Here is a 25,196-nt window from a genome sequence, read left to right on the forward strand (position 1 = left end):
AAATTTGGAAATGGTCTTAAATCAGGCAAGACAACATTTACTGTTGAATGAATGTATTGATATATCAAAAATGAATCCTGTACCATAAATGCTATGAAACACTATATGCATAAAAGTCATTGATTTTGTTTGTGGACTTTGTAAAGACTTCACTCTTATGCTTATTTAGCACTTTTAAAATGAAAAAGAGATCAATACAACTATTTACATATGATATTTTGCCTCTTTGTAAAAGATGTCAAAAAACTTAAAGCTGTTTAAGTTTAAATATAAGTAGATATTTTGGCTTCCTTTCAAAAATTCATGTTTGCATTAATAGCATAAAATTTTTCCAATATTTCTACTCCTTCCACTGTTATTATGTAAATCACAGTTGACTCTGAGAGAGGGATATTTAGCAATCATAAAGAAGTTCATGATGCAGATTTCTTCAATGCATAAGCAATAAATTCTTTCTTTACCACTCATAGTGCCATACTTGAAGGATCGAGAAGAAACAGTTCTTTGTGTGAATGACCAATACAAAATCATTACCACTGCATCACAGGAATAATTAGAAGTATCTTAAGATAAGTAGGGTACATCAAAATGCAATGTCAATCACAACTATTTATTCCAAAGCTTTTTTCTTTCTTTTATGAAGTGGTGCTGTAACATACAAACAAAACACACATCAGAACAAGGTGATTGAACAATATGGGATAAGAGTATCAAACAGCCTTGATGAATGTAACTGCCTTTGATGGTATAAATATTGCACTCCTACATGAAGAGGCTTACTCAATAATGCCATCAAGTCAATAGCTGTCGGAATTTATACATCTGGAGATCAAATAATTTCTTTATAAACTATTTATATAAACATGGAATAAAATCCCAGAACAATACCTTGCATAGAAAAAAATTTCCAAACACTTATCTACACACAGCAAACTTCTTTGGGAGCATGCAAGAAATTATTGCATGAAATATATTATTTTAATGTTAATAATTATAGACAATGGAATGTAAGAAAATGAAAAAGATGTGTGACCTTTGGCTACACACAATTAGGATTGTCCAATCCTCAGATGAGCTGACCCTTAATGGGCTAATCCTAGAGTGATGTGTTGAACATTCACTGGTGCTAGACTGAGATAACGACTGATTCGTGAAGGATTCAATAGTCCACACCAGCAATCATTGCTGACTAAAATGAAGAAAAGAATACTGAGGTATAGTCTGGAATATGTAATATAAACTAATAGGAACACAATATATTTAAGGAAATTAACTTTAAGGTAGTATAAATATACAAACTTTGGAATGAGAATGCAGCCTTACAGATATGAGATAAATTATTAGGTCTAATTATGTACAAACACTAACCATAACTTTGGCATCTAGCCTTAATACTTTTGAGATGAGGACTCTTTTAAAGTATAAATAAAGGTAAGATAAACTACACAATCCCTGATCCATATAAATTGTCTCGATCTATTGTAGATATGCTATTATTCTTGGCATATGACCCGACCCGACATTTTAAATTATTGCCATACAGTGGCAAAACTGGCAAATGAAAAGCTTAGGCACAAGAAAATTGATTTTGGCCCCTTGTATTTGAACAAAATGTTTGGAACATTGGCAACTAAAGAAAACACTACAAGATAATATTTTGGCAGGTACTGTACAAGCAAACAAATAACAATTATAACGAGTAACAAAATTGGGAGACATCACAGACAAAAGAAATGAAATAATTATAACTAAATATTTAACCACCGAGTTATATACATAGTATATACAGAACATCAACTTACAGATTATAGAAGTGTGTAGGGCACGTCGTCAAGGCACGAATTATTGAATTTCAAGGCAAATTGTGAATGCATTAACACTGGAAAATAAGATAAAGAATGTAACCCTTAAGAACTACTGTAAGCTATGACATACACTGCACTTGGCTACGGAATGGATAAGTTTTCTTGAACAGACACACCCTCAATTTATAAATGGAACTGTCAATCATGGATTCATATATGCCATGAACACAGCAGCATCATATTACTGGTTTTATTAGACACCCAATAACTTGGCAGCATCATCAGCAGACTTTGAAGTTAACAATTTGTCCACAACTGCTCGTTTTGTTCCTAAAAGGTTCGAGATAAAGTCAGTTCCTTCCGTCTCATCTTTGCACTCTTCTTTGATTTCTGTCTTAATTACAGAAGTTACGGAATCTTCCTTGAGTCCACCTTCAGAGGATACTGAAGAGGAAGGTCTAACATGCTGTGATAAAATGTGCTGCTTTAACTCTGCAAGACTCCAGTATCGCTGAACACAGAACATGCAGCTCACCTGTAAGTATAAATGTATTCTGATGATCTTGGTTTTACACACATTCACAACCTGTACTAATTTAAATATGTATTGTGTATAATTAAAATTAACTCCAATCTCAATTCCATGAGATGGATCAGGTGCTTACAGGCTGTTTACTTATAAAATTCCTCAACACATGCCACATGTTCAAATTTTATAACTATAGAAAGGGGTGATAAACTCACCTTTTCTGTTGTGGTGGAGTCAGGAACAACAGACAATGGTTCATTGTTGTTGTCAGAGGTGATAGACTCTGTATTTATGATAGTCTGTGCATGTTCTGGGTGGGCCTTGCTGAGATGATGCTGGGCAGCTTCACGTGTGGGTAGTGGGGCCTCACACACATGACAACGGAAAGGCCTGGCATCATCCCGTGAGACTGCAGTGTCACTCGCTTTCTCATGTTTAAACATTTCATGCTTTCGGAGACTCTCAAGATTGGTGAATCCAGCGTTTGGACATTTAGGGCAGCGATAAGGACGGTCACCTCCTAGAGTGTGTGGGGAGTCTGGATGTTTTCGCAGAAGATGGCGATCACAATTAGATTTTGTTGTGAAGGGAAAATGACAGACTGGACACAAATAAGGCTTCTGGCCAGTGTGGGTACGGATATGACGCACTAAAGAACTTGACCAAGGAAATTTTCTTTGACAAAATGGACACTTCTGTTTCTGTGGGGCAGAAGAATAGGCACTGCGCTTTCCTTCTTCTGATAGTGAAGGTGAAGAAGTCAAGTCCTCTTCACCTGGTGTTTCTTCCTCGCCCTCGCTGCCAAAAAAAGGGAAGCTCTGACTGGAGGCAGTGGATAGAAGCTTGTGAACACTGGCTAGGTCTGCTCCATCTTCACGACATCTTTCCTCAGCACTGTTCTCATCTTCATCGTCATCATCCTCCTCCTCCTCCTCCTCCTCCTCTTCCTCTTCCTCCTCATCTTCCCCAGTTTCCTCAGGGCCATCATCAATGACAAGCTCACTTTCCTCCTCCTCTCTTTGTCGAACTTCTTCTCTATCATCGTTAGATTCCTTTTCAATCTTAATGATAAGCTGCTCTCTCACTGTTTCAGAGATGGTGTGTGGTACATCCGTTGCAGATGTTGGCGTGTCACACTCTGATTTTGGGGTACTCATACCCCGAGGTCGCTGCTGCCATACATCCGGGTGCTGCTGTTTCATATGACGTTCCATGTTAGAACGCAAAGTAAAGCCTTTATCACAGAGATCACACCTCCAGGGCCTTTCCGTCCTGTACCTTCGCTGTTTGGGCTTCTTCATCAAAACAGAGTTGCGCATTGTGAAATGCATTACATCTTCATCACCTAGTTTTGGTACTGGGGTTACTTGGTGATCAGCTGCTGGTGTGTCATCAGTTTTAGTCTCTGCACTTCGAATTTCAGGTCGTGGAATTCTTAGTGGATTACGATGGGCAGCAGCCAGAGCAAGGGCAGAGAGTGAAAATGATGGCGAAGTTTGGTGTAGGAAACCTCCAGCTCCACTCAACAATCCTCCACCAGATGTGAGCTGTAATCCACGCTTCAACTCCTTTTGATATTCCTCTAAGAGAGCAGAGTCAAATTGCTGCACAGGCCGTATCCTAAATGGGTCCACAAGAATTGGATACTGGCTGGGGGTAAATGGGCTGCAAAGAGACAATGGCTGTGGGTACATTGCACTGAGTGGGAAAGGAGGCCTGGGAATCTTGAGTACTTCTACTGCTGACTCAGGTGAAGGCTCCGGAGTCTTCTCCCCTGCTACTTCATCTCTCTCCTTCCTTGGCTTTGACAAGTCTTCAGGTTCCACTTGCTCAATCTTCACATCATTCACCTCAACATCCACTTCCTCATCCTCCTCCTCCTCTCTTTTAATTTCCCTTTTAGAATTCATACTAAGGTCAAGAGGAGCATCTTCGGTCTCGGGTAGTATTGGAGGGACAGGAGAGATGGAAGGAGTCAGAGCTCGGGGAGGGACCATGGACACAGGTACAGCTGGTTTATAAGGGAATTTAATGGGTAATGTAACTGGTGGCTGCTGATGGGAAGGGGTCAGGGGCATTGCCATGGGTAATTTAGAGATATTAAGGAGGGATTCCACAGGCGTAAGATCAGGATGTTCATGGTGGTCCTCCAATGAGGCTCGATTTACAACCAACTTCTCTAATGTGGGTCCAGAGGCAGCCTCAGCGTGTTGCTGGATAACATGGCGCATCACATCGTTTTCCGAGGAGAATGCACCTCCACACAGCTTGCAGGAAAAGGGCTTCGTCATTCCCTCTGGGTGAGAAGATCGCATGTGATCCCGCAGAACAGACCGTGCTTTGCAGTCAATATGACATATGTGACATACAGTTTCGTGGGAGTGGTCACTGCTCATACCTTCCTCTTGTGGTATGAAGTTCATGCAGCTCTTGACCTCGTCTCGTGACTGACGACCATGAATGTTCTTGATGTGTCGCTCACAGTTAGCCTTGGTGGTGAAGGCTAGGTTACACAAGTTGCATTCATAAGGTGTATCACCCTTATGACTCTTCATGTGTTCTTTCAGAGTGTTTTTGTCATTACTGAAGAAAGAGCAAAGATTGCAACGGTAAGGGGGTGCCACCATGTGCACCAAGTTATGGGACTTAAGTTTACGCAAATTGGCAAAAATCTCTTTGCACAAGCGGCATGGATACTGACCATTCAATTTCATGTCACGATAATCTCGTGCAAACTGTTCATCATGGGAGAGGCCTGGGGCAGTGGACACTAAAGGTGACACACTACTGGCAGTGGTGGTAGTTGTGGCTGCGATACGACCTGCTGTCGGATGTTCGGGGGATGCCTTGGCCGAGTCTGCCGGCGCTGGAGAATGCTGGCCAGGGGGCTGCAGCCCCAGTGGTTGCCTTAAGCCTCCAGCCAAGAAGGATGCTTCCGCTGTAGTAGCGATTGGTGTAGAAGCATCGCGATTTTGCTTGTTAAGCAAGTCCAGCACTAACAAGAAGCTCTCCTTGCGTGGTTGGGGTTCCTCACACAAGTGTCGCTGGTGGTGGTGAGTCAATTCTGCAACACTGGAAAAACTCAGGTCGCACTGTAAACATTTGCGAGGAGTTGGGGGAGCGGCGGAGGCAGCGGCGTGTTCCCCCATGTGCATCAACCACGAGTCAGCACAGGGGAATGTGATATTGCACAACTGGCATCTGTGTACACCAATGCCCTCGCTTGGCTGCGTATGTTGTCGGCAGCTCGCTTCACAAATTTCTTTGGCGATGAGTGGAAACTTAGAGGTGGAGAAGTCGGTGAGCGTCAGGTCGAGCTGTGGAGGGGAGGCAGTGGATGTGGGATGGACCATGGTGTTGTGCAGGTGCAGTGCTCTGTAGTTTTTGAAGCCTACGTGGCAGGTGGTGCAGGAGACCTGGTACTCTGGGTGTATGGTCTCAACGTGCTGTTCCAGAGCGTGTTGACTCGGCTGCTCCACGCCACACGCTGGACACGCCAACTCTTCTTCCACCTCAGTCGCGTTCAGCCGCACCGCCTTGGCCGATACCATATTATCCTCATCATCGAGGTGTCGCTTGCAGGGCGATAAGCCTTCCTCGGAGCCTAGGTCGCTGTCTCCGGTGTCCGAACCCGCACCACCCCCGCCACTGCCACAGTTGCGGTAGTGGCCACGAATGTGGCGGTGCATGTTGCCATTGGTGGTGAAGTGTGTACCGCAGATGTGGCAGCGGAATGGCCGCTCGCCCGAGTGGACAAGCATGTGTCTGTCCAACGAACTATTGCTGCTCAGCTGCTTCTTACAGATACCGCAGCAATACACCTTAGTGCCGCTGTCGGTTTCCAAGACGTGGTTGTGTTTGCGGATGTGTTGTGTGAACTCATGCTGGGAGGGGAGCACCTCCTGGCACACAGGACACGCGAAGCTGCCGCCAACACCCGCCTCGCCCTCACCCTCGCTCCCGCACTCCGTCTGTAACAAGAAATAGCACATTAGTCTCCGGCTGGTCACCACGTCGACCCCCGACCCCGCCACACCGCACGCCAACAGACGGCAGGCGGGGCCTCCCAACACCATCACATTTCCGTGCTCAAGGCAAAAACATATGCCTCTGGTAAAGGCAATAATGTAAACCTAGCCCAATAGCGTGCGGAATATATATACTACAGAATCTTTAAAACAGTTTTACTTTGTTATAATATCAAACGATGACCAGTGACGCTACACGATGTTACCAGACTGCACATACATACATCTGGTACACCAATGCCTCACCCACTTCCCCGCCGGTGGTAAAATGAGGTGGGAGGGGGTGGCTAGGGAGGAGACACTCACGCCAGTGCCTGCAGGGATGCCAGCCGCTGCCCGAGGCTACACTCAAAACTTGCTTCATCAGTCACACCCTCTCACTCCCCAAAACACAGCTTTATCATTACGTTCTTGACCTCTCTAATCACTCATGCTTCTTACATGTGTAGAGCAACCGACAGCTGGCGGCCACAGTAAAAACCTCAAAACCACTAGTGTTATTTTTCTTAATCCTTTTCTCTAGTTTCCACAACTGCGCTAATCACTGTTCAAGTCTCTGTTGCTGCTGCTGCCATCTTCCCTCGGAAGCAGGCAAAACGCCTCCCTCCAGACCCGCTGGTCGGTGGGTGTCACGGGAGGTCTGCTTGCTACTTTAGTATTAATCATTACTTTTCGTACCATAAGCTGAGGATTTATGATGAACTAAACGTTCATTAAACTCATTTGTGGCGTGGTAAATCCGATGGCGGTCGTCCCATCTGGTATTATGCAAAGATATTTCTTATTCACAGTCTTTGCCAGTCCTTGTACTACTGAAGCGGTCTTAAGAAAAACACTATTTTGAACACCATTAAGAAAAATATACAATAATTTCTTCCACCTAATACTTGTGTAAAGATCTGTAACACGAAAGATCGTGGAACTGCAACTACAAAGAACTAATTACCTTTACAAAAAATCAGGTGTCCAGCGTTAAGATTAATTGCACCTTTAAACTGGGCCGATGAAATCCATTTTTTTGTAATTCAAACGAACAGACGAACTTCCAAGCTGTGAGGAGGAGGATGCACCACAGCTTCCCCTCACGTGAGGTGGACACTGGCGTTGACGGAGGTAGTCGACTGTAAACACCGCTCTGCCGTGTCTCAAGTTCGAAACATCACAAAGCCAAGTAGGGTCTTATGGTATTTAAATGCCACGACTTAAAACTCTAAATATCACAACGTTATTACGTATGTTACAATCTCGCTTTTTTTTTTTTTTTGTGAAGCAACGTTGCCTTCTCGTTAAAGACACCAGTACTGACATCTGTCGGTGTGGCTCCGCAGGAAGGCTAATCTCTCGTCCACATGATTACATGAAGAAAACGGATCCAACAGTCAATACGCTGAACTACAAAGTAATCTCGGGATTACGTAGATCACAATGTAATCTTGAAAACAAATAACATTTATGTACACGATCACAACAAAACCATCACTATTTTCCAGTTCAATTCCACTTAGCATCATCACATCACACACGTCACGGCGTCCACCAGCGATCTTGTAAGACTCACCATGTTAATACACATGGATATCACTTGCGAGAACCCAGGACGGACAAGTTCAGTCAAGTAGCGAAGCACCATCAGTTATAGTTAGAAAAAAAAATGGTCATCTACCGAGAGCAGATGACGTAACACTACATTTTTCCCCACTCGGTGAAGCACACTGAGCCACTGCGGCGGACTCTGGCGCGGGGTGCACAGGGCGTGGCAGTGATTTCAACGCGGCGGCAAGGCGTTACAGTGAAGACTGCGCCAGTGTCCGTCGGCAGTGACCAGGAGCCAGCACTAGTAGTAGGGGGGAGAGAGAGAGAGAGAGGAAACACTGGGGAGGGGATTGGGGGGACGGTTGCCCTTACCTCTACTTTGTGAACCTTTGTCGCCTTCCGCTTCTTGGCTCCCGAGAGAGGTTCTTGATTGGTCAGTAAGTGCCTCTCTGGTTTGTCATTGGAGGACTGAAGACGCACTGCGCTGTGATTGGTAGGCTTGGCGGCCATGTGGGCGGAGTCTGGGGTGGGGGGAGCCTCTGGCGATGGGGGGGTGGAGCCGTGGGAGGAGTCTCGGGTGGGGTCACACTCCGCCCTCAGGGGGGAAGAGCCAGGGGGGGTCAACGTGCCCTTAGGCTCTGGAGACGCAGTTGCTGCGGCCATGTCTGTCTCACCTGTGGGAGAAGACATAACTACGTTACTGTTAAGCCACACATCATTTATGTAATAACTACACTACTGATCAGCCACACATTACGTAATAACTACATTACAGATCAGCCAAACATTATTTACGTAATAACTACATTACTGATCAGCCACACATAACTCATGAAACATTGATAATACCTGAAACTGACGAATATTTACATACGTAATATGTTATTCTAACTTCAATTACTTTCACATAGGAAACATTTGTTCATCTAATCTCTTATCAATATAATTTGTTTTTCAGCGCCGTTCATATAATTACCGGACGATATATACATATACACACAATCTTAACATTTTCCTTCAGTGATAACATTTCCCATCTGTAGAAAGAAGCCAATATTTCTGCTGCGTTTAAGAGATAAACATGATAAAGAGAACACATTCTCTTGCATCATCTCCACACCTACTGGACATAAGTAGATATATGTAATCACACTAAACATCTACTATATAAAAGACAAATTTCGGCTACATCCCTCAGGAGATAAGACTACATATTACACATTCTAATCTATGAGTAGATTATTTACGTGAGGAGGAGGCGTTTTAGTGTTTGCCAACAAAACCAGATGTGAACCTGTTGCATTCCGGCCATTTGGCCTCACGTAAGCTAACTTCAAATGGCAACTTTGCAGTTAACTCGGCCATCATAGTCTCACATAGTAAGCTGAGTAACTTTAAGGTTCAGACAAACAAAGCATGGAGATTTTTAAGGGAGGGTCTCCTGAACCCGTGAGAGGTCCCCGATATCTGTAGGCTCGGGGTCCGTGAGAGCAGATTCACGCAAGATCTCGCAAGTTTGTCTAATTCCTCATTCTTGAACTGGCGGGATGAGTTTTTTTTTTTTCATTTTTCTTTAAAACCCAAACTCAATCTAAAACCTTACCTAACCCGAAAGTGGAACTCGTGCTGAAATGAGGACCGTTCCCGGTTCCGAAGATATTCCGAATGTTTAACAATCCTGTTTGATTTCAGTTCAAATAATAACTAATTATACTAATTATAACAAAAACTTGAATTCCTCAAAAAAGCTTCGACACAAACCGCACACTGTACTTTTCTAGACTCGATGAATACAAGTATTTACTACCATGATTGCACTAAGCCAAAACGAGATAAGTCTAAATCAGTTGCAAACATCTTTAACGGGTAAAATGCTCTAAACTTTTGAGTCCCATTGCGATTAGAGTTCAAGAACTGTGTCCAATAATAATAATAATAATAATAATAATAATAACAATAATAATTTTACACGATACACATAAGAGTGACATCAGTCAACACATCACCCTGCAAGACCTTGAGAAGCTCTTGGTGGGTCCTGCATCACCACATCAGAGCCAACCCACTTGTACAAAGACGCACAGCATCCGATGATTTCACAGTTGTAGTTCAATCCCTTAACCTTCACCCTAGATCACTAGCGTTAGTACAGTCACAAGGCAAGTCAGACAACACGGACATGCTGTTAACATGATGAACGGTAACGTGACTATGTCGAGAGATAGAATAAGGGATGGTAGTAACACTTACAAAATATTGTGTGGTGGTCTGGAGAGGGGATAACACCGAAGATTTTGTGGCGGTATTCTTCTGCTGACACTACCATGTCTACAGTCTTCACGGCCACACGATTTCTACAGTAATTAAAGCTTCAACCAAAACACTGCAAATTTGTCTAAAAAATAAATGCTAACTGTAGCGTCTTTGGTGTACAGCACTGACAGCAGTTAACACTTTCCTGAGTCCACTAGAAAGCACTACTGACTACGTTCACTAGTTGCACTAATTAAAACTTGGTCAACTATTAACAACCATTTCACTGGACGGTACTTGATGCTTCAACCCTCCTCTCAAGGGCGAAGAGATACGAACTCTCCGTGAGCAAGGACTTCATATGACTAGTACGAGGGTTTGAGAGATACTGAGATGACTCGCACCTCCGGCCAATTATATACCGTTGGAAAAGTTGCCAACACACACGAAAAATATCATCATTATTTTGAACTATCTTAGGGAATTTAGGGACGAAATTACATTACTTCTATTCACATTGACTTATGAAAATGCTGAAGTGATATGTTTGATCGTGGATTTTTGTCCGTATCGCGAAATTTGTTTGTAAAATAAGTTTAATGGCATCGGCTTGTCCTCAACCAGCCGTATGCGAGGGGCGGAGTGAGGAGCTGTCTGGGTGACATCACACTCATGTATTTACATCAGTCTTGTGTACATCGTTAATCATCTTACTTATAAACTAAATTTGAATTTCCCCAGCAATAGTATACTTCCCTCTTATCTAAAGTGAAATTAGTGTTAGCATACCCTTAGCCCATGAATAAAAGCGAACATGAACTCCATACACTTCGTTTAGCTAGTAGCGTAATAATAGTTTTGTACAACTTATACAATATATACATTTTTTCCCCCTTTCTGACTTGACATTCCGTCGTGAGGCAGGACAACGAGGCTGGAGAGGCCTGGGTTTGTCCCAACTCGACGCCACCCTGTCTGCCGCGACGAAATGATTACCACATGTCGCTAGACATTTAGTTTCCTGCCTCTACAAACAAACACACATCCAAGAAGCAAACAATGTGCTCTCATCTGTAACCCGCCGTCTAGATTAATGTCTCTTAATGTGCTATATCACGAATGTCACTACATAAATGAAGCAATTAACGCGTGTAGTGTTGACGGTACAAAACTTTCGAGCACTTCGAAGGTTAGGTTCTTATCTTGCTCCACTTCTGAAGGACTGAGAGCCGGGCTGGCTGGGTTCGTGTGACGCAGTCTGTTATTTCTGGACCACTGTGTACGGCCGGGGGACATAGTAACGTACCGATGGGCAGGTCATCAGGGGTCAACGACTGTATTCTAGTGGCATTACGATGACGCTAGGCGCGGAGGCGGGGAGGGGGGAGAAGGGGAACAACTTGTGGCGTTCGAAGACTCGAGCGATGATACCCAGTTGACCGGATCCGTCGAGATGATGCGGTCGGCTCGACCGCTGTGTGTGGTGAAGTTTATGGTGACGGGAGGATGCGGGAGGGACGGGAGGTGGGTGGGTGCTGTTGATTCAAGTGGTGGTGTTGGTGGTGGAGATAAGAGGGAGGTAAGTTGTGACGCGTCAGATGATAAAGGTGTGAGATAAGCAGGATAAGAGGAGAGAACAGCTAGCGTCCCAGCAGGTCGTGCACTCTCCCTCCCACCCACCCACCACCACCACCATGCCAGGATAACCTCCAACACCTGTTCCCACCTACACCGCCCGTACCGTCACCCACCTATACCGACTGTATCGTCACCCACTTACACCACCTGTATTGTACCGTCACCCACATACACCGAACTGTACTGTGCCGTCACCTACCTACACCGCCCGTACCGTCACCCACCTACACCGACTGTATCGTCACCCACCTACACCGACTGTATCGTCACCCACCTATATCGTCCGCACCGTCCCCAGCTGTACCACCGCGAAGCTGTATCACGTGTACCTTGATACTCTAGCACTATCACTCAGCTGTACCGTCAGTACCTCGATACTCTCGTGCCATCAACCAGCTGCACCATCCGTAACATCACCCAGCTGCAGTACCCGTACCGACACCATCTGTATCATCCGTAACCTCAGCCATCTGTACCATCCGTACTGTGACACTCTCGTACCCTCATCCATCTGTCTCATCCATACCGTCGTCATCCATAAAATAATCCATTACAGTCCCTGTACCTTACTGTAGCCGTGCTGTCACTGTACCCGTCATCCACCTACGTGTACGTAGCGCACCCCAGGCATACCGTACCAGCGCAGGAGATTAACCGTACCCTGTACCCTACCTTGCCAGACTGTACCCATAGCTATTTCTTCGCCCGGCCTGGAGATGTGTGTGTGTGTGTGTGTGTGTGTGTGTGTGTGTGTGTGTGTGTGTGTGTGTGTGTGTGTGTGTGTGTGTGTACCTCGCAGCCCACACCACATACCACACAAACCCCGACCTTAGTGTACTGTCTTGTGAGGAGGTGGGGCGAGACTGTCCCGTAGTGATGTACTTGACAGCTCTCACGTACGTTCCAGCTGGAATGTTACTGTTCTGACACCCACTTGTCTTCACCTGTTCCTCTGTGTGTGTGTGTGTGTGTGTGTGTGTGTGTGTGTGTGTGTGGTACCTGCGCGATTAGATATGCGCGGTGCGGGGATGCTGTCGTTACTGACCTGGTGCAGGCCTTGCCTCACTCAACAGTCCACACCCTCTCAAACTTCCTTTTAAACGCCTCTCTCTCTCTCTCTCTCTCTCTCTCTCTCTCTCTCTCTCTCTCTCTCTCTCTCTCTCTCTCTCTGCATCACCAGCGCCTCGTGGCTGGCTGGCCTGGGCGTCACAGTGCCCTCCTCTGCCCGTCCGTGGTCGTCTCCATCACCACCGTTAAGACTGACTGTCAACTGCACGCCACAGGAGCCAGCACCCCACCCACCACACCCCACCACACCACGCATCAGGGTCGCCTCCTCCCGCCTCCGCCTCCTCATCTCTCTATTCTTCACTTTACGCCATCTTGTCGTCTTACGCAACCGTGACGTCATGCGTCGCTTGAGCACCGCGGGGAAGCGCCTCTGAGCACGACGGTGCGACCCATTTTTTTCTCTCTAACGCGACGGTGCGTACCGCTGGGTGTTGACTGATGGTCGCTTGTTGTGGCTTAACAGACGACCAAACCTGGCTTACTTCGACCAGGTGGACGAGGTCTGGTCAGGCGAAGGCCAGGACCATCACATCGAAGGGTCGTTCAAGGGGGTCGTCGTACTTTCTTGCTGGAAGGGTCGTCCCCTTGTGTTCAAGGATCGAACCGTCGTCTCAGAGGTGGGATCATGGCGCTCACGGGATAATTAATTAGCCATGAGGCCAGAGGAGGAGGAGGAGGGTTCAGGGCGGGGCGGTACGAGGTGGGGTGGGGGATGTGTGTTGTTGGGTCGGGGAGGGGGAGAGAGGGAGGGGGGGGTAACACCTGATAACACATATCACAGATTCTCTCACGTCCATACCGCCAGCGTTACCACTTTCCTGGTAACAGGTGGGTCAAAGGGCTCCTGCCGGAGAGGAGGAGAGAGGGGGGGGGGGGCGAGCGTTGCCACCCCAGCTGGAGTTCGACCCCATCAGTTGCTTAACTGGACCTCCCATGTGCCACGACCCCAGGAGGAACATGATTTCGATCCAATATGTCATCAGTGCGACCACGCATGTCTTTACTTGATCTGTTATGGCTTTGTTCAAGCCATCTGGACTGCTGATACTCAACCCCACCAGCATGGATAAGCTCTAACCCGACCTGGCTCTATGTCGACAAACATGAAAAAGCCATCCTCCCTCGCCTCTCGCCTCAAGCAGAGCGATACGACCATTAAGCCCGACGATACGACCCCTGGATACAATGACCCTAGTCGTCGAACTACGCCTTTAAAGGCGTGGTTAGAGTGAAGATCAACAACACTCAAGGGTCGTACTCGAGATGGTATAATCCCTCCGGCGCGGCCGCCTTCACGTGACGCAACCTGCCTCGGCCGTGGGCGCCGTGATCAAAGTCTTATCTCCCTCCTCCCACCTCGGCCAGGATGACCAGTCTCAACACGATGGTGGCGTTGTTCGCTCTCGGACTCTCCTCAGACAAGGGCCTCTCGCAGGGCGTTGTTGTATGGCTTGTGACCCACTGCTAGATATCTACGTCTTCTATAGAGAGCGGCGGCACACACCTGCGCCTCGCTCCCTCCATTATGACGAAATCATTAGTCCATTTACGTATGGACTGGGTGACTGAGGGAACAGATATACGAAGTCGATATATAACTGGCTTGTTTTGCTTCCTCCCTGGGCACACCCACACAGCACACCCAACACCAACCCAGACGGTACTACAGTTCCGACCTTCTCCAGAGGTTCATTTCAATCAATCTTTTTTACCCAGTGCACCTCCTCGATGTTCAGTCTTGTCTGGACAACATATATATTTTCTCTTTACAGTGACCGACACATGTGGTAGGGGAGACACGTGCCCAGTCACAACAGTCTCGGGTGAAGAGAGAATAATGTACAAGACAGAGAAGTAAAGAATCAATCACATAATTACTTGTGGCCGTTGGCAACTCGAGGGTGAACGGTTATGATAATTGTTTCTTTACCTACGCCTCAAAGCTTTGGAACTCTCTACCCTCTCATGTTTTTCCTAGTAATCACACCCTGGCACTTCTTAAAAGACAGGTTTTACGCCTTCTCCAAAATTCGTTAACACTTTTCCTTGACTCCTCTTTTTCCCTTTCATTAACCTCTGTACATTTCAAGTAAGACCCGTCCTTGATATGGACCTTTATCCGTGACTGGAGCCAACAATGTAAAAGAAAAGAATCAAGAACTCCTCATATATATATATATATATATATATATATATATATATATATATATGTGTGTGTGTGTGTGTGTGTGTGTGTGTGTGTGTGTGTGTGTGTGTGTGTGCGTGCGTGCGTGCGTGTGTGTATTTTTCTCATACTATTCGCCATTTCCCGCGTTAGCGAGGTTAGCGTTAAGAACAGAGGACTGAGCCTTTGAGAGAATATCCTCACTTGGCCCCCTTCTCTATTTTTTCGTTTAGAAGATTAAAAACGAGAGGGGAGTATTTCCAGCCCCCCGCTCCTTCCCCTTTCAGTCGCCTTCTACGACTCGCAGGGAATACTTGGGAAGTATTCTTTTCCCCTATCCCCAGAGAGAGAGAGAGAGAGAGAGAGAGAGAGAGAGAGAGAGAGAGAGAGAGAGAGAGAGAGAGAGAGAGAGAGAGAGAGAGAGAGAGAGATTCCACAGCTCCACTGTTCTAGGAAGGGGACATCATTAAAATGTTCTTGGTAGTGTAAAACGCATCTCAGAGCCACTCCGGCGAACACTAAACGTATTTGTTTTTTTTGTGTGTATTTATCATCATTAGAGAGAGACGTACAGTAGCAAGCGGCCGAGGTACCTCCGTACAGTGTGCAAACACTGGCAGCAGATCCTGTACTAACGCCCGCCACCCCGAGCCTCACAAGCCGGAAAACATGTGCAAGCGGTGGCCACCACCTCCCAACCCAACTCTGACCTTTCCCCAAGCATGTTACTTCACCGAGCACATCACCACAACACCTGAGTACTCCACATGAGTGTCCTGGGAGGGGGGCCTGGACCGGGGCCAAGGCCAGGGCAGGGCAGGGGGAGGTGAGGGATGTGGCCCGCGCGCGCTGCTCCGGCCGAGGCGGAGGTCTCTGATGCAGGGGAGGCCGCCCGCAGGGGAGGTGCGGACGGTAGAGGGAAAGAGAGAGGGAGAGGATATACCAGGGTGGAGAAAAGTGTGGAGAGGGAGATGAAGTGGGAGGAAGAAGAGTGGAATAGGTTGTGGAACTGTTAAGAGCGTGGGTAGGACAGAGAGACGAGTTGAAGTGGTATAGGAGAGGGAGAGGCAGGACAGGAGACGGAGACCTGGGACAGGTACAGAGAGGCACGAGAGGGGCAGGGACGAGATGACCACTAGTACCAGGGGTGAGGGAAGGAGGGACAGGGACGAGATGACCACTAGTACCGGGAGTGAGGGAAGGAGGGACAGGGACGAGATGACCACTAGTACCGGGAGTGAGGGAAGGAGGGACAGGGACGAGATGACCACTAGTACCGGGAGTGAGGGAAGGAGGGGCAGGGACGAGATGACCACTAGTACCGGGAGTAAGGGAAGGAGGGGCAGGGACAAGATGACCACTAGGACTTGGGGTGAGGGAAGGAGGGGCAGGGACGAGATGACCACTAGTACCAGGGGTGAGGGAAGGAGGGGCAGGGACAAGATGACCACTAGGACTTGGGGTGGGGGAAGGAGGGGCAGGGGGGGAAATTCCCAGGTTGGTGGCGGCGTCGTCGTCGTTGGGGGGACGCGTGGGCGTGTCGTGCAGCCCGCAACTTTCTCAGAAGACCACCTGGTGTTGGGTCCCCGCCCTCCCCAGCCAAAGCCTGGGTAAGGTCAGACTTCGAAACTAGTGTGCGCGTCCGTCCGGGTATGTCCCTCTGTCGATGGATGTCCCATGAATCCTGTGTGTGTGTGTGTGTGTGTGTGTGTGTGTGTGTGTGTGTGTGTGTGTGTGTGTGTGTTCAAAAGGATCGCACATTCGCTGACCGCTTAGTCTTATACTGTAAACAAGTTTACGATCTTCCAACCCAGTGAGAAGGAATGTCCAGACTACGAAACCGAGATGCCAGTCAACATGTGTGGCGAGGTTCCAGGCGACACGGATGCCTTGGCCGTCGAGAGAAGGGATTCAAGCCATCATGGAGACAGGAGAAGACCTCACAATCCTCTCACCTGTGTACGGTGAGGTGTCGCCTTCCCCGCCCCCTCACCTGTGCAAAGGTCTGGTCCTTAACAAGTCCGGGACCCGGATGTGTCGACAAGCGTTGCATTACGTCCCCGCACTGCTCAGACTGCGGTCATATTCACGATAATGACGACACGAAGATAACCGAGCTCATATTCCCCCGTGTAAAACGTTGTGGCGTGTCGCTAATCCAGATAAAACTTGAGCATTTATTTACCGTCTGAAGAGTCGTATGCTTGGAGTGCCTTTATCTGCCTCTGATAAGGCGACGTTCGCTAATCTTATAAGAGGCCTCAAGAAAGGTCAACAAACCTAAACACGTCTGACATTTACATAAAATCAGACGGTATTGGAAGACATCATGGTCAGTGAGGAGGAGATGGTCCAGTATATATGAAACTAGGAAATGTGTATGTGGCGTCAGAGAGGATCGTTAGGCGAGTGGGCATTGTGTGGAAACTGTAGGGTGGAGTGCTGGGGCCCGTGGCAAGGGGTGGTGTGGCAGTGGGGCCCATGGCAAGGGTAATGTGGATGTGGGGCCCGCGGCAGGAGTGAGGTGAGACTAGGGGCCCTTGGCAGGGGTGGGGTGAGGTGAGGTGAGTGAGGGGCCCGTGGCAGGTGTAGGGTGAGAGAGGTGTGCTCTTAGCACAGGGGGGGGGGGGGGCCCTGCTGTGACCGGGTGGTTGGGGAAGAGGGGCCGGGGGCTCGGCTCATGGCATGCTAGGACAAAACTCACACTTATCACCACCTGACTCATACCAACACAGACGATACTTCACTCTTCCACTCTCGTTACTCCACCTCTCGTCCACCTTCCACCACCTCCTGTACTCCACCTCTCCTCTCCTTTTCCTGTAGTCCCCACCTGTCTCTGAAGCATCATCTCCACATTTCCCTCGACTCCACCTCAGCACAGGTGTTTGGAAATCCGTCCTCTCACTGTGGCCTTATTTTCTTTCTACACAGTTTCACTCGTTTATAGTCATTTCACTTATGATGTGTAAATGATAAAAAGAAATAACACCTGTGTAAGGTGGAGAGAAAATACTCCCAAGATATTTCATACGAGTTGGAATAACTTCGTCACTCAATTGTTTACACATATGCACAAGGCTGATAACAATACACACATGGCTGATAGCACACAAAGGTACCACAGTATGATAAAGATCAGCATACACACACACACACACACACACACACACACACACACACACCTTTCGCCTCAACTACTGAGAGAAGACTGAGACAGAGGGAGGAGTGGCTCAATAAAAGATTTAAGAAAGCGATTCGCCATGCACCGTGGCGTAGATACAGGCGACACTCCAGCCAGCCAGCATACATAAGGTATAACAGACTAAGGATACGAGAACAGCAGGATACGAAAAGAGGAGCAAATAAAACAAGGCAGGAGACAAATCCCCCAACTTTCTCTGCCAATTCATCAGGAGTAAATTGTTTGTTAAAGAGCAGCTGATCAGGCTAAGGGGATTCAAAGGGAAGAATGGTAGAGGATGATGTTTCCACAGTGGAAGCCACTACAGCCCCAACACCAGTGAGACGGAATGAGGATACCTTGGAAAGCAGTAAAATATCTAGGGATCACAAGCAGATTACTAGTGGGTCTTGACCTATCTAAGGTTAAGAATGTTACGGAAATTTCTCTTTGTACGCTGAAGTTGCGTGAAGATGCACTTGACAGATCATCTGAAATGTTGTTCAAGATGTCCCTGGAAGAAGGTAGAGTGCCAAGGGAATAGGGGAAAGAAAACTTCATCCCTATCTATGAGAAAAGAGACTGAGAAGATATTGTGAACTACAACCAGTCATCCCGTCGAGTGAAGTACGTAAGGTCACTAGTGGAAAGCAAATGGACGACTTCCTGCAGAGGAGAAATTACATGAGAGACAGAACGGTTTCAGATAAAGGTCAGGCGTAGCGAACTTGCTAGATTTGTGCGAGAGACTGAGTAATATTTTAGACAAAGGAAAAGTTTCTGCCGATTGTCTGTACCTGGAATGCCAGAAAGCCTTTGACGCTATTAGTAGAAGGTAGAGTGGAAGGGGAAGAGGTTACCACAGGGTTTTGCTCTGGGACCATTGCTCTTCTTGGTGTACGTAATGACTTTCACGAAGGATTGGACTGCAGTCTGTTTATGTTTGCGGATGATGCCAGAGTCATGATGGTGATAAAAACCGAGAAGGTTTGCATCAACTTACGAGTGAACCACAACAGACTAAACTGATGGGTGGTGGATGAAATTCTACAGGAGCATATGTCAGGTAATGAGGATGGGTCACAGCGAAAGAAGACCTCGATACGAATATTATGTATCAGGAAATAAGCCATAATACTGTGTGTGTGAGAGGGACACAGGAGTTGACATGGTCCCTAGCTTGCCACCAGAGCCTTGAAAGCATATGTTTCTGAAGTTTGGTCACCATAGATAAAGAAGCACAAGGAGCTGAGAGGAGAGGTCCAAAGGAAGGCAACAAAGTTGATACCTCAATTTACAAAGCAGAGTTACAAAGAAAGGGGAAAAGCCTTACATTTGCCCAGGATGGAAAAGAGAAGAGTGAGGGGTGACCCGATCACAACAAAACCAGACAGATGACAAAATTTAATGAACAGTTCTCTTGAAAGGTGAAGGTTTGCACAACGTTACGTGAAAATAGGCAAGAAACTTATTATTCAACAACAGATGTAGGGAAGTACTTTTATAGTCTAAGAGTGGTGAATGAACGGAGTATATTGGACGAGGAAACGATATATGCACCCAGCGCATAGAAGCTTAGAGAGTTGTATGATAGTAGACATAGTTCATTATATGGGACCTACGAATGTAAATCTCCCTCTTCCTACAATGCCAATACAAACTTACACACAGCAGATATCATAATATGAAATGACAGTAGATAACATAACATAAGATGAAGCAAGAAACTTGTTAGGAAGGGTGTAAAGAGTGGATGTATAAGTGTGGTGGATGAATAGAATACATCGAGTTTATGAAAAGAAGAATATAGATATTATATAGTTTAAAAGTTGTATGGGAGTTGGGAATGTTCCAGAAATGTGGCCCCATGAGTGTAGTACAATTGGTGCAGTACAATTGGTTAATTACCCAGGCTGAAGGATTCAGTGGGATGGGTTGTTGAAGACGACAAGAAAGTATGAGGGACTGTAGTTCAACAGTGTATTCACAGTGGAAGACGCTATAGTTCCAACACTAATGAAACGAGACGGGAAGGATGACTTGGATAACAATGAACTGTGGAAAAAGACATAAGAAAGCTACTTTGGAGTCTCGATCCATGCACGTTGCAGAAACCGGACGAAGACTTTCCTTAGGTGATGACACAGTGTTCACAAACAACCTGCCAGGCAGTTAGAAATGGAGAGAAAAAAATGGTTGGAAAATGATATTGTGCCAAGGTTGAGGAAGATAGCGAAGTACGTGCTTATCTTTCAGAAAGAAGACAAGGAAATCACCTTGAACTACAGATCGGTCTCCCTGGAGAGTGTGGTCTGTGAAATATAGGAAAGATAATAATCAGAGAAACTACGTAAGTGAAAGGCAACCTGGGTTCAGAGAAAGGAGGACATGCGTAGCAAACCTTTTGGAGTTCTATGAGAGATTATCCCATACAGGAGGTCGGCAAATAACCTGGATTATCAGGCAGGAATGTTAAGACTTCATTGTGGATCGAAAATGACCTTAGTGGAAGGGAATAAAGAACACACGTCAGAGGAGCCTCTCGATGAAGGTTGGGGTTACTCGTGGCGTGCCACAGGGCTTTGTCCTGGGACCATTGCTCTTCTTGATCCATATAATGACTTACCAGAAGGACTCATGAGACAAACAAAGAATGCTGAGTGATGCATCATCTTACGAAGAGACCTGGAGAAACTCCATAGCTGTTCTTATTAAATGGTTGATGAAATTCAGCCCAATTAAAAGCAAAGCAATGGTGATGGGTCACAGTGAAAGAAGGCCTCTCTGTTTTCATTACCTGGGAAGGACTTGGAGGTTGACCCTGTAACTAACCTGTTGCCAAAAACCACCTCAGGAGAAATATCAAGGAGGCAAGGTGTCTACCGGTTACTACTGGAATCGCATTTAAGAAGAGAGATAACAATATACTTATCAAACCATTTCCATCTTGCTTTTGATTTAAATCAGAATAAGATTCTCAGATTTGGTCACTCCACAATCTTTCAAGTTCCTAACCCATTTGAAAACGTCGATAGTGAAATGTTCTCTGAAAGATGTAGAGAAAAGAGGTTTGTGTTCATAGCAATCAAACAAAAACTCGCTAAAAAAAGATATAAAAGAGAACTAACACACACTGATTGTGGATGAATGGAATATGTTAAGTGAATGCTGACAATAAAAAAAATGTGAGTAGAAGAGAAAGATCAAAGAGATAGGGCACCAAGAGTGTAGACTCCCTCCCCTTACAGTACACACACACACACACACACACACACACACACACACAAGGCCACAGTACAAGTATAAGGAGCAGAACAACACAAAGTGTTGCCAGTGTAACACAAGGACCCACTACCACAAGAACACAGGTAAAACAAACAAAAGGCTCAGTTGAACCTGTCTCGTTCACGTAGCCTGGAGGCCACAGCGACCGTCAGATCGCCAGGGAATAACGAAAAACTGATAACAACCAGCCTCGTAGATATTTCCTGTAGAGATTTGGTGGAAAATGAACCGCTGGCGTCTGAGGAGGACGATAGACATGTAGGGAATTTACAACGAAGACAACATACAACAGAATGACGAATGTACAGAAAATATGGAAACTTCATCATAAAAGGACCTTCCATACATCATTTCCAAAGTCCCCGTTGGCTTCTGAGGAGAGCAATGTGGTGTGAAAAGGTTTACATAAATGACGCAAAGCGATAACAAAGACTCATCAGGTGTGGACTGACAAGACACCACGACCCGCACTGGCGACCATAACAAATCTGGGTACGTAACTGTGAACTCGACAGAGGTGAGGATCTTTATCTTGTTTTGATTTTGTGTGTGTGTGTGAGTGAGTCAGAGATAGTGAGCAGGCGGCTGCCTCTCCCACCTGCCTCTGTGTCACAGGGAATTAGTTCTCGGGGAGGGTCCTGTTTCTGTGCACCTCACACCTAACACTTTCCCCAGAAACTACTCAAGATTACGGTTATGTTATGTAGGTTAGTTTAGGTTAGGTTAGGTTAGGTTAGGTTGTGTTAGGTCAGGTTAGATTAGGTTAAGTTAGGTTAGGTTTGGGTAGATTAAGTTTGGTTAGATTAGGTTGAGTCTGGTTAGGTTGGGTTGGTTTGGGTTAGGCCACGTTAGGCTTTGTACCTTAGGTTGGGTGAGGTTGACTGGGGTTTGGGACAAGTGGTAGATACTAAAGCTCAGTGAGATGGTCAAGTATGGTGTAGGTAGAGGTTTAGATGATGATGGATCTACCATCCATTGCAGGCGGTGATGCATGGGGTGGTTTTGGTGGCAGCACCTAGAGACTGATGGATCTTCCACCGCAGGTAATGATGTTGGTATAAGTGTTGGTAGCAGCTATGAGATACTGATGGATATACTGCCACAGGTGGTGAAAGCTAGGTTAGATTGTCAAGGTAGGATAGGTTAGGTCACGTTAGGTTAGGTTAGGATAAGTTTGGTTAGGTTGGATTAGATTGTTAAGTTGGGCTGGGTTAGATAACCTTAGGTTAGGTAAGTTAGGTTAGGTTAGGTTAAACTGTGTTGGTTTGGATAGGTGAGTTAGGCTGGGTTGGGTTAAATTGTGTTGAGCTGGACTGAATTACTTTAGGTTTGTTAGCTTAGGTTTGGTCGAGATAAATTGGCTTAGATTAGGTTTGATTAGCTTTGGTTAGGTTAGGTTGGACTGAGGTACGTTAGGTTGATTTAGGCTGGGTTGGACTGGGTTAGTTTAGGTTAAGTTTGGTTGTCTTGGGTTATGTTAGGTTGGGTTGGGTTAGGTTGGGTAGAGTTAGTTTAGGTTAGGATAGGTTTGGCATGATTGGGTAAGGTTAGATTGAGCTGGGTTTCGTTACGTTGGCTTTGGGTTAGATTAGGTTAGGTTCGATGGAGATAGGCAAAATTAGGTTAGAATTGTACTCGACGCTAACCAAATCTAAGCTAACAACACAACCAAGCCTAGTTAAGCGTAGGAAACATTGAGGGTTGAGGGGAAATCCCCATGCCATCCAAAATCTCCTCCGACCATGTTTCTCGCTCGGTATAACTGACTTTACTATCGTCTTTCATCTCTTTAACGCTGAAATATCAACAGAGAATATATCTACAATATAATCCTATTTTGTCAGGACAATAAACGACTGTTTTGTTATAGCGGTCAGAGCGCTTGACGATCCCTGTGTTGTTCTTTTACGTCCGTCCGTCCGTCCGACTGTCGCTCCGCACAACCTTCCTGTTGCTTGGACCGTCGTGCACATCCACCTCTCATCAAAACCCTCCGGGATCCCGGGTCAGTATATATTTTTTTGCAACTCCCTAAGCACGACAATGCTTGGCCGAGCCAGCCTACCACTGTCGTAGTCAAAAGGGTCGTACCCGTTGTGGTTCTTACGACTCCCCACGTCGGTGATGCAGGTACGATACGGCAGCCAGGGACGCCCAGCCGTGCTACCAACAGGCGGCTTCATAAATATTCCAATAAGATGCAGACAACTATTGATTCAGCTGATACTGTATGAATGTAGATCACACTTGACAACAGAAAACGAAGTCGAGCCAACGAAGATATTTCCATCATAAAACAGAATGATCAAAATTCATGGGAATTCTGTCATTATAAAAGACTCAGGGGAAAAAAATTTTGATTTAATATTTCTTATGAAAATCACTTAAAGAGTGAACTGGTTAATGATGTGATGCCAAACTGACCATCCGAGATGTCGACACACACCCATTACTAACAATGACACGTGACACGAAACTAAAACGAACACAGCTTGGTTACGTGTTGTGAGGTGACTGCACACGCTGGGGTCTGTCGCGTTATGAGTTGAGGAATCTTTAACGCCGTGAGAGAGAGAGAGAGAGAGAGAGAGAGAGAGAGAGAGAGAGAGAGAGAGAGAGAGAGAGAGAGAGAGAGAGAGAGAGAGAGAGAGAGAGAGAAAATTTACACTAAACCATGGTGTGTGGGAATATCGGTCGACTGAGCAGATGTTGTGTCGACCAGTGCACAAACACTGGCGGCTCGCCCAGTGTACCACAAGAAGTACAATGTACGTGTATGAAAGAATAGTCCACTCAATTCAAAGCCGAATTTGAACGGTATATTTTCCTTGACCAAAGTTTAGTTCATTTCACTCTTGGAACAGCAGTTGGATGGATAGTGGACTGACTTGATCTGGAATTTTTTTTTTTTTTTGGCTTCGCGAATGACAGATGTGTTGCGCTGTACACTCGCTGCCATTCTGTAGGAGGGACGCCAGCGGAGGAACCTAGTGCTAACAATGTCTATTAACTGGGCCACAGTGGTGGAGTTACGTATTAAGTAAACAGGTTACAGGGCCTAGGCAACAATGAATGAGTTATACAACAAGTCACAGGGTAAAGTGAACTGTTTCCAAAGGCTGAATGTTTGGTTTAGGTAACGAGGACACATAATAAGTGAAGTAAACATCGCAGACTATAGTGACGATGCTTTTTTTTTTTTTTCGTTGATCTCGGGTAGACCATTGCTGAGGATAAAATGCTCACACAGATCTTGTATTACTCAATACGAAGCATCTCTAGATTCACTCATTTTACACCAGTCAAGTATATACGCAGAGATGAGTTTGGTAATTCTGACAAAAATATAAATCTTAAGGTCTGTCTATTTTTCAGGGGCAAACTCAGCTTGAGTCAGGCAACAGTAAACATCATGGCGCAGGTGGTAACCCACATAAGTATTAGTTCTTGCATGGTATCACGTTGGCAGATGGATTCGATTGTACTGATTTCTACTGGGTCGAGGATATGGAAATGGGTCGCGCGCAACTTCCTAGAGGCCTAAGGAGGGTAATTAGGCCTAGGATCTCACCCACTCACATCCACCTTCAGACCTATGGCTGTAGTGTGTGTGTGTACATGCTGTTACACGTCTTACGAGGGGCCTTGGAGCGATGATAGATAAGGCTCTAGACATATAGTGGGCGGTGGTCAAGGGCAGTTCCCA

At 46.1% G+C, this 25,196-nt stretch overlaps 1 protein-coding gene across 6 annotated transcripts in view; it reads right to left on the bottom strand.

Moving 5' to 3' along the window:
* Positions 1–596: 596 nt before the first annotated feature.
* peb (zinc finger protein pebbled) overlaps positions 597–25,196 on the bottom strand; it is a 674,329-nt gene continuing 649,729 nt past the window's right edge. For 4 of the 6 annotated variants that reach the window (XM_071665418.1, XM_071665403.1, XM_071665410.1 and 1 more), the window contains 3 exons: positions 8,268–8,569; positions 2,550–6,305; positions 597–2,340 (listed from right to left, as the gene is read on the bottom strand). In XM_071665418.1, coding sequence (XP_071521519.1) covers positions 2,059–2,340; positions 2,550–6,305; positions 8,268–8,569 — 4,340 coding nt within the window. In that variant the 3' untranslated portion in view covers positions 597–2,058. Of the gene's footprint in view, positions 2,341–2,549; positions 6,306–7,920; positions 8,166–8,267; positions 8,570–10,145; positions 10,518–25,196 lie in introns of those variants that run through there. The other 2 variants (XM_071665429.1, XM_071665446.1) reach the window with 2 other exon arrangements.

The sequence above is a fragment of the Panulirus ornatus genome, chromosome 1 (genome assembly GCF_036320965.1).
Source record: "Panulirus ornatus isolate Po-2019 chromosome 1, ASM3632096v1, whole genome shotgun sequence".
NCBI lineage: Eukaryota > Metazoa > Arthropoda > Malacostraca > Decapoda > Palinuridae > Panulirus > Panulirus ornatus.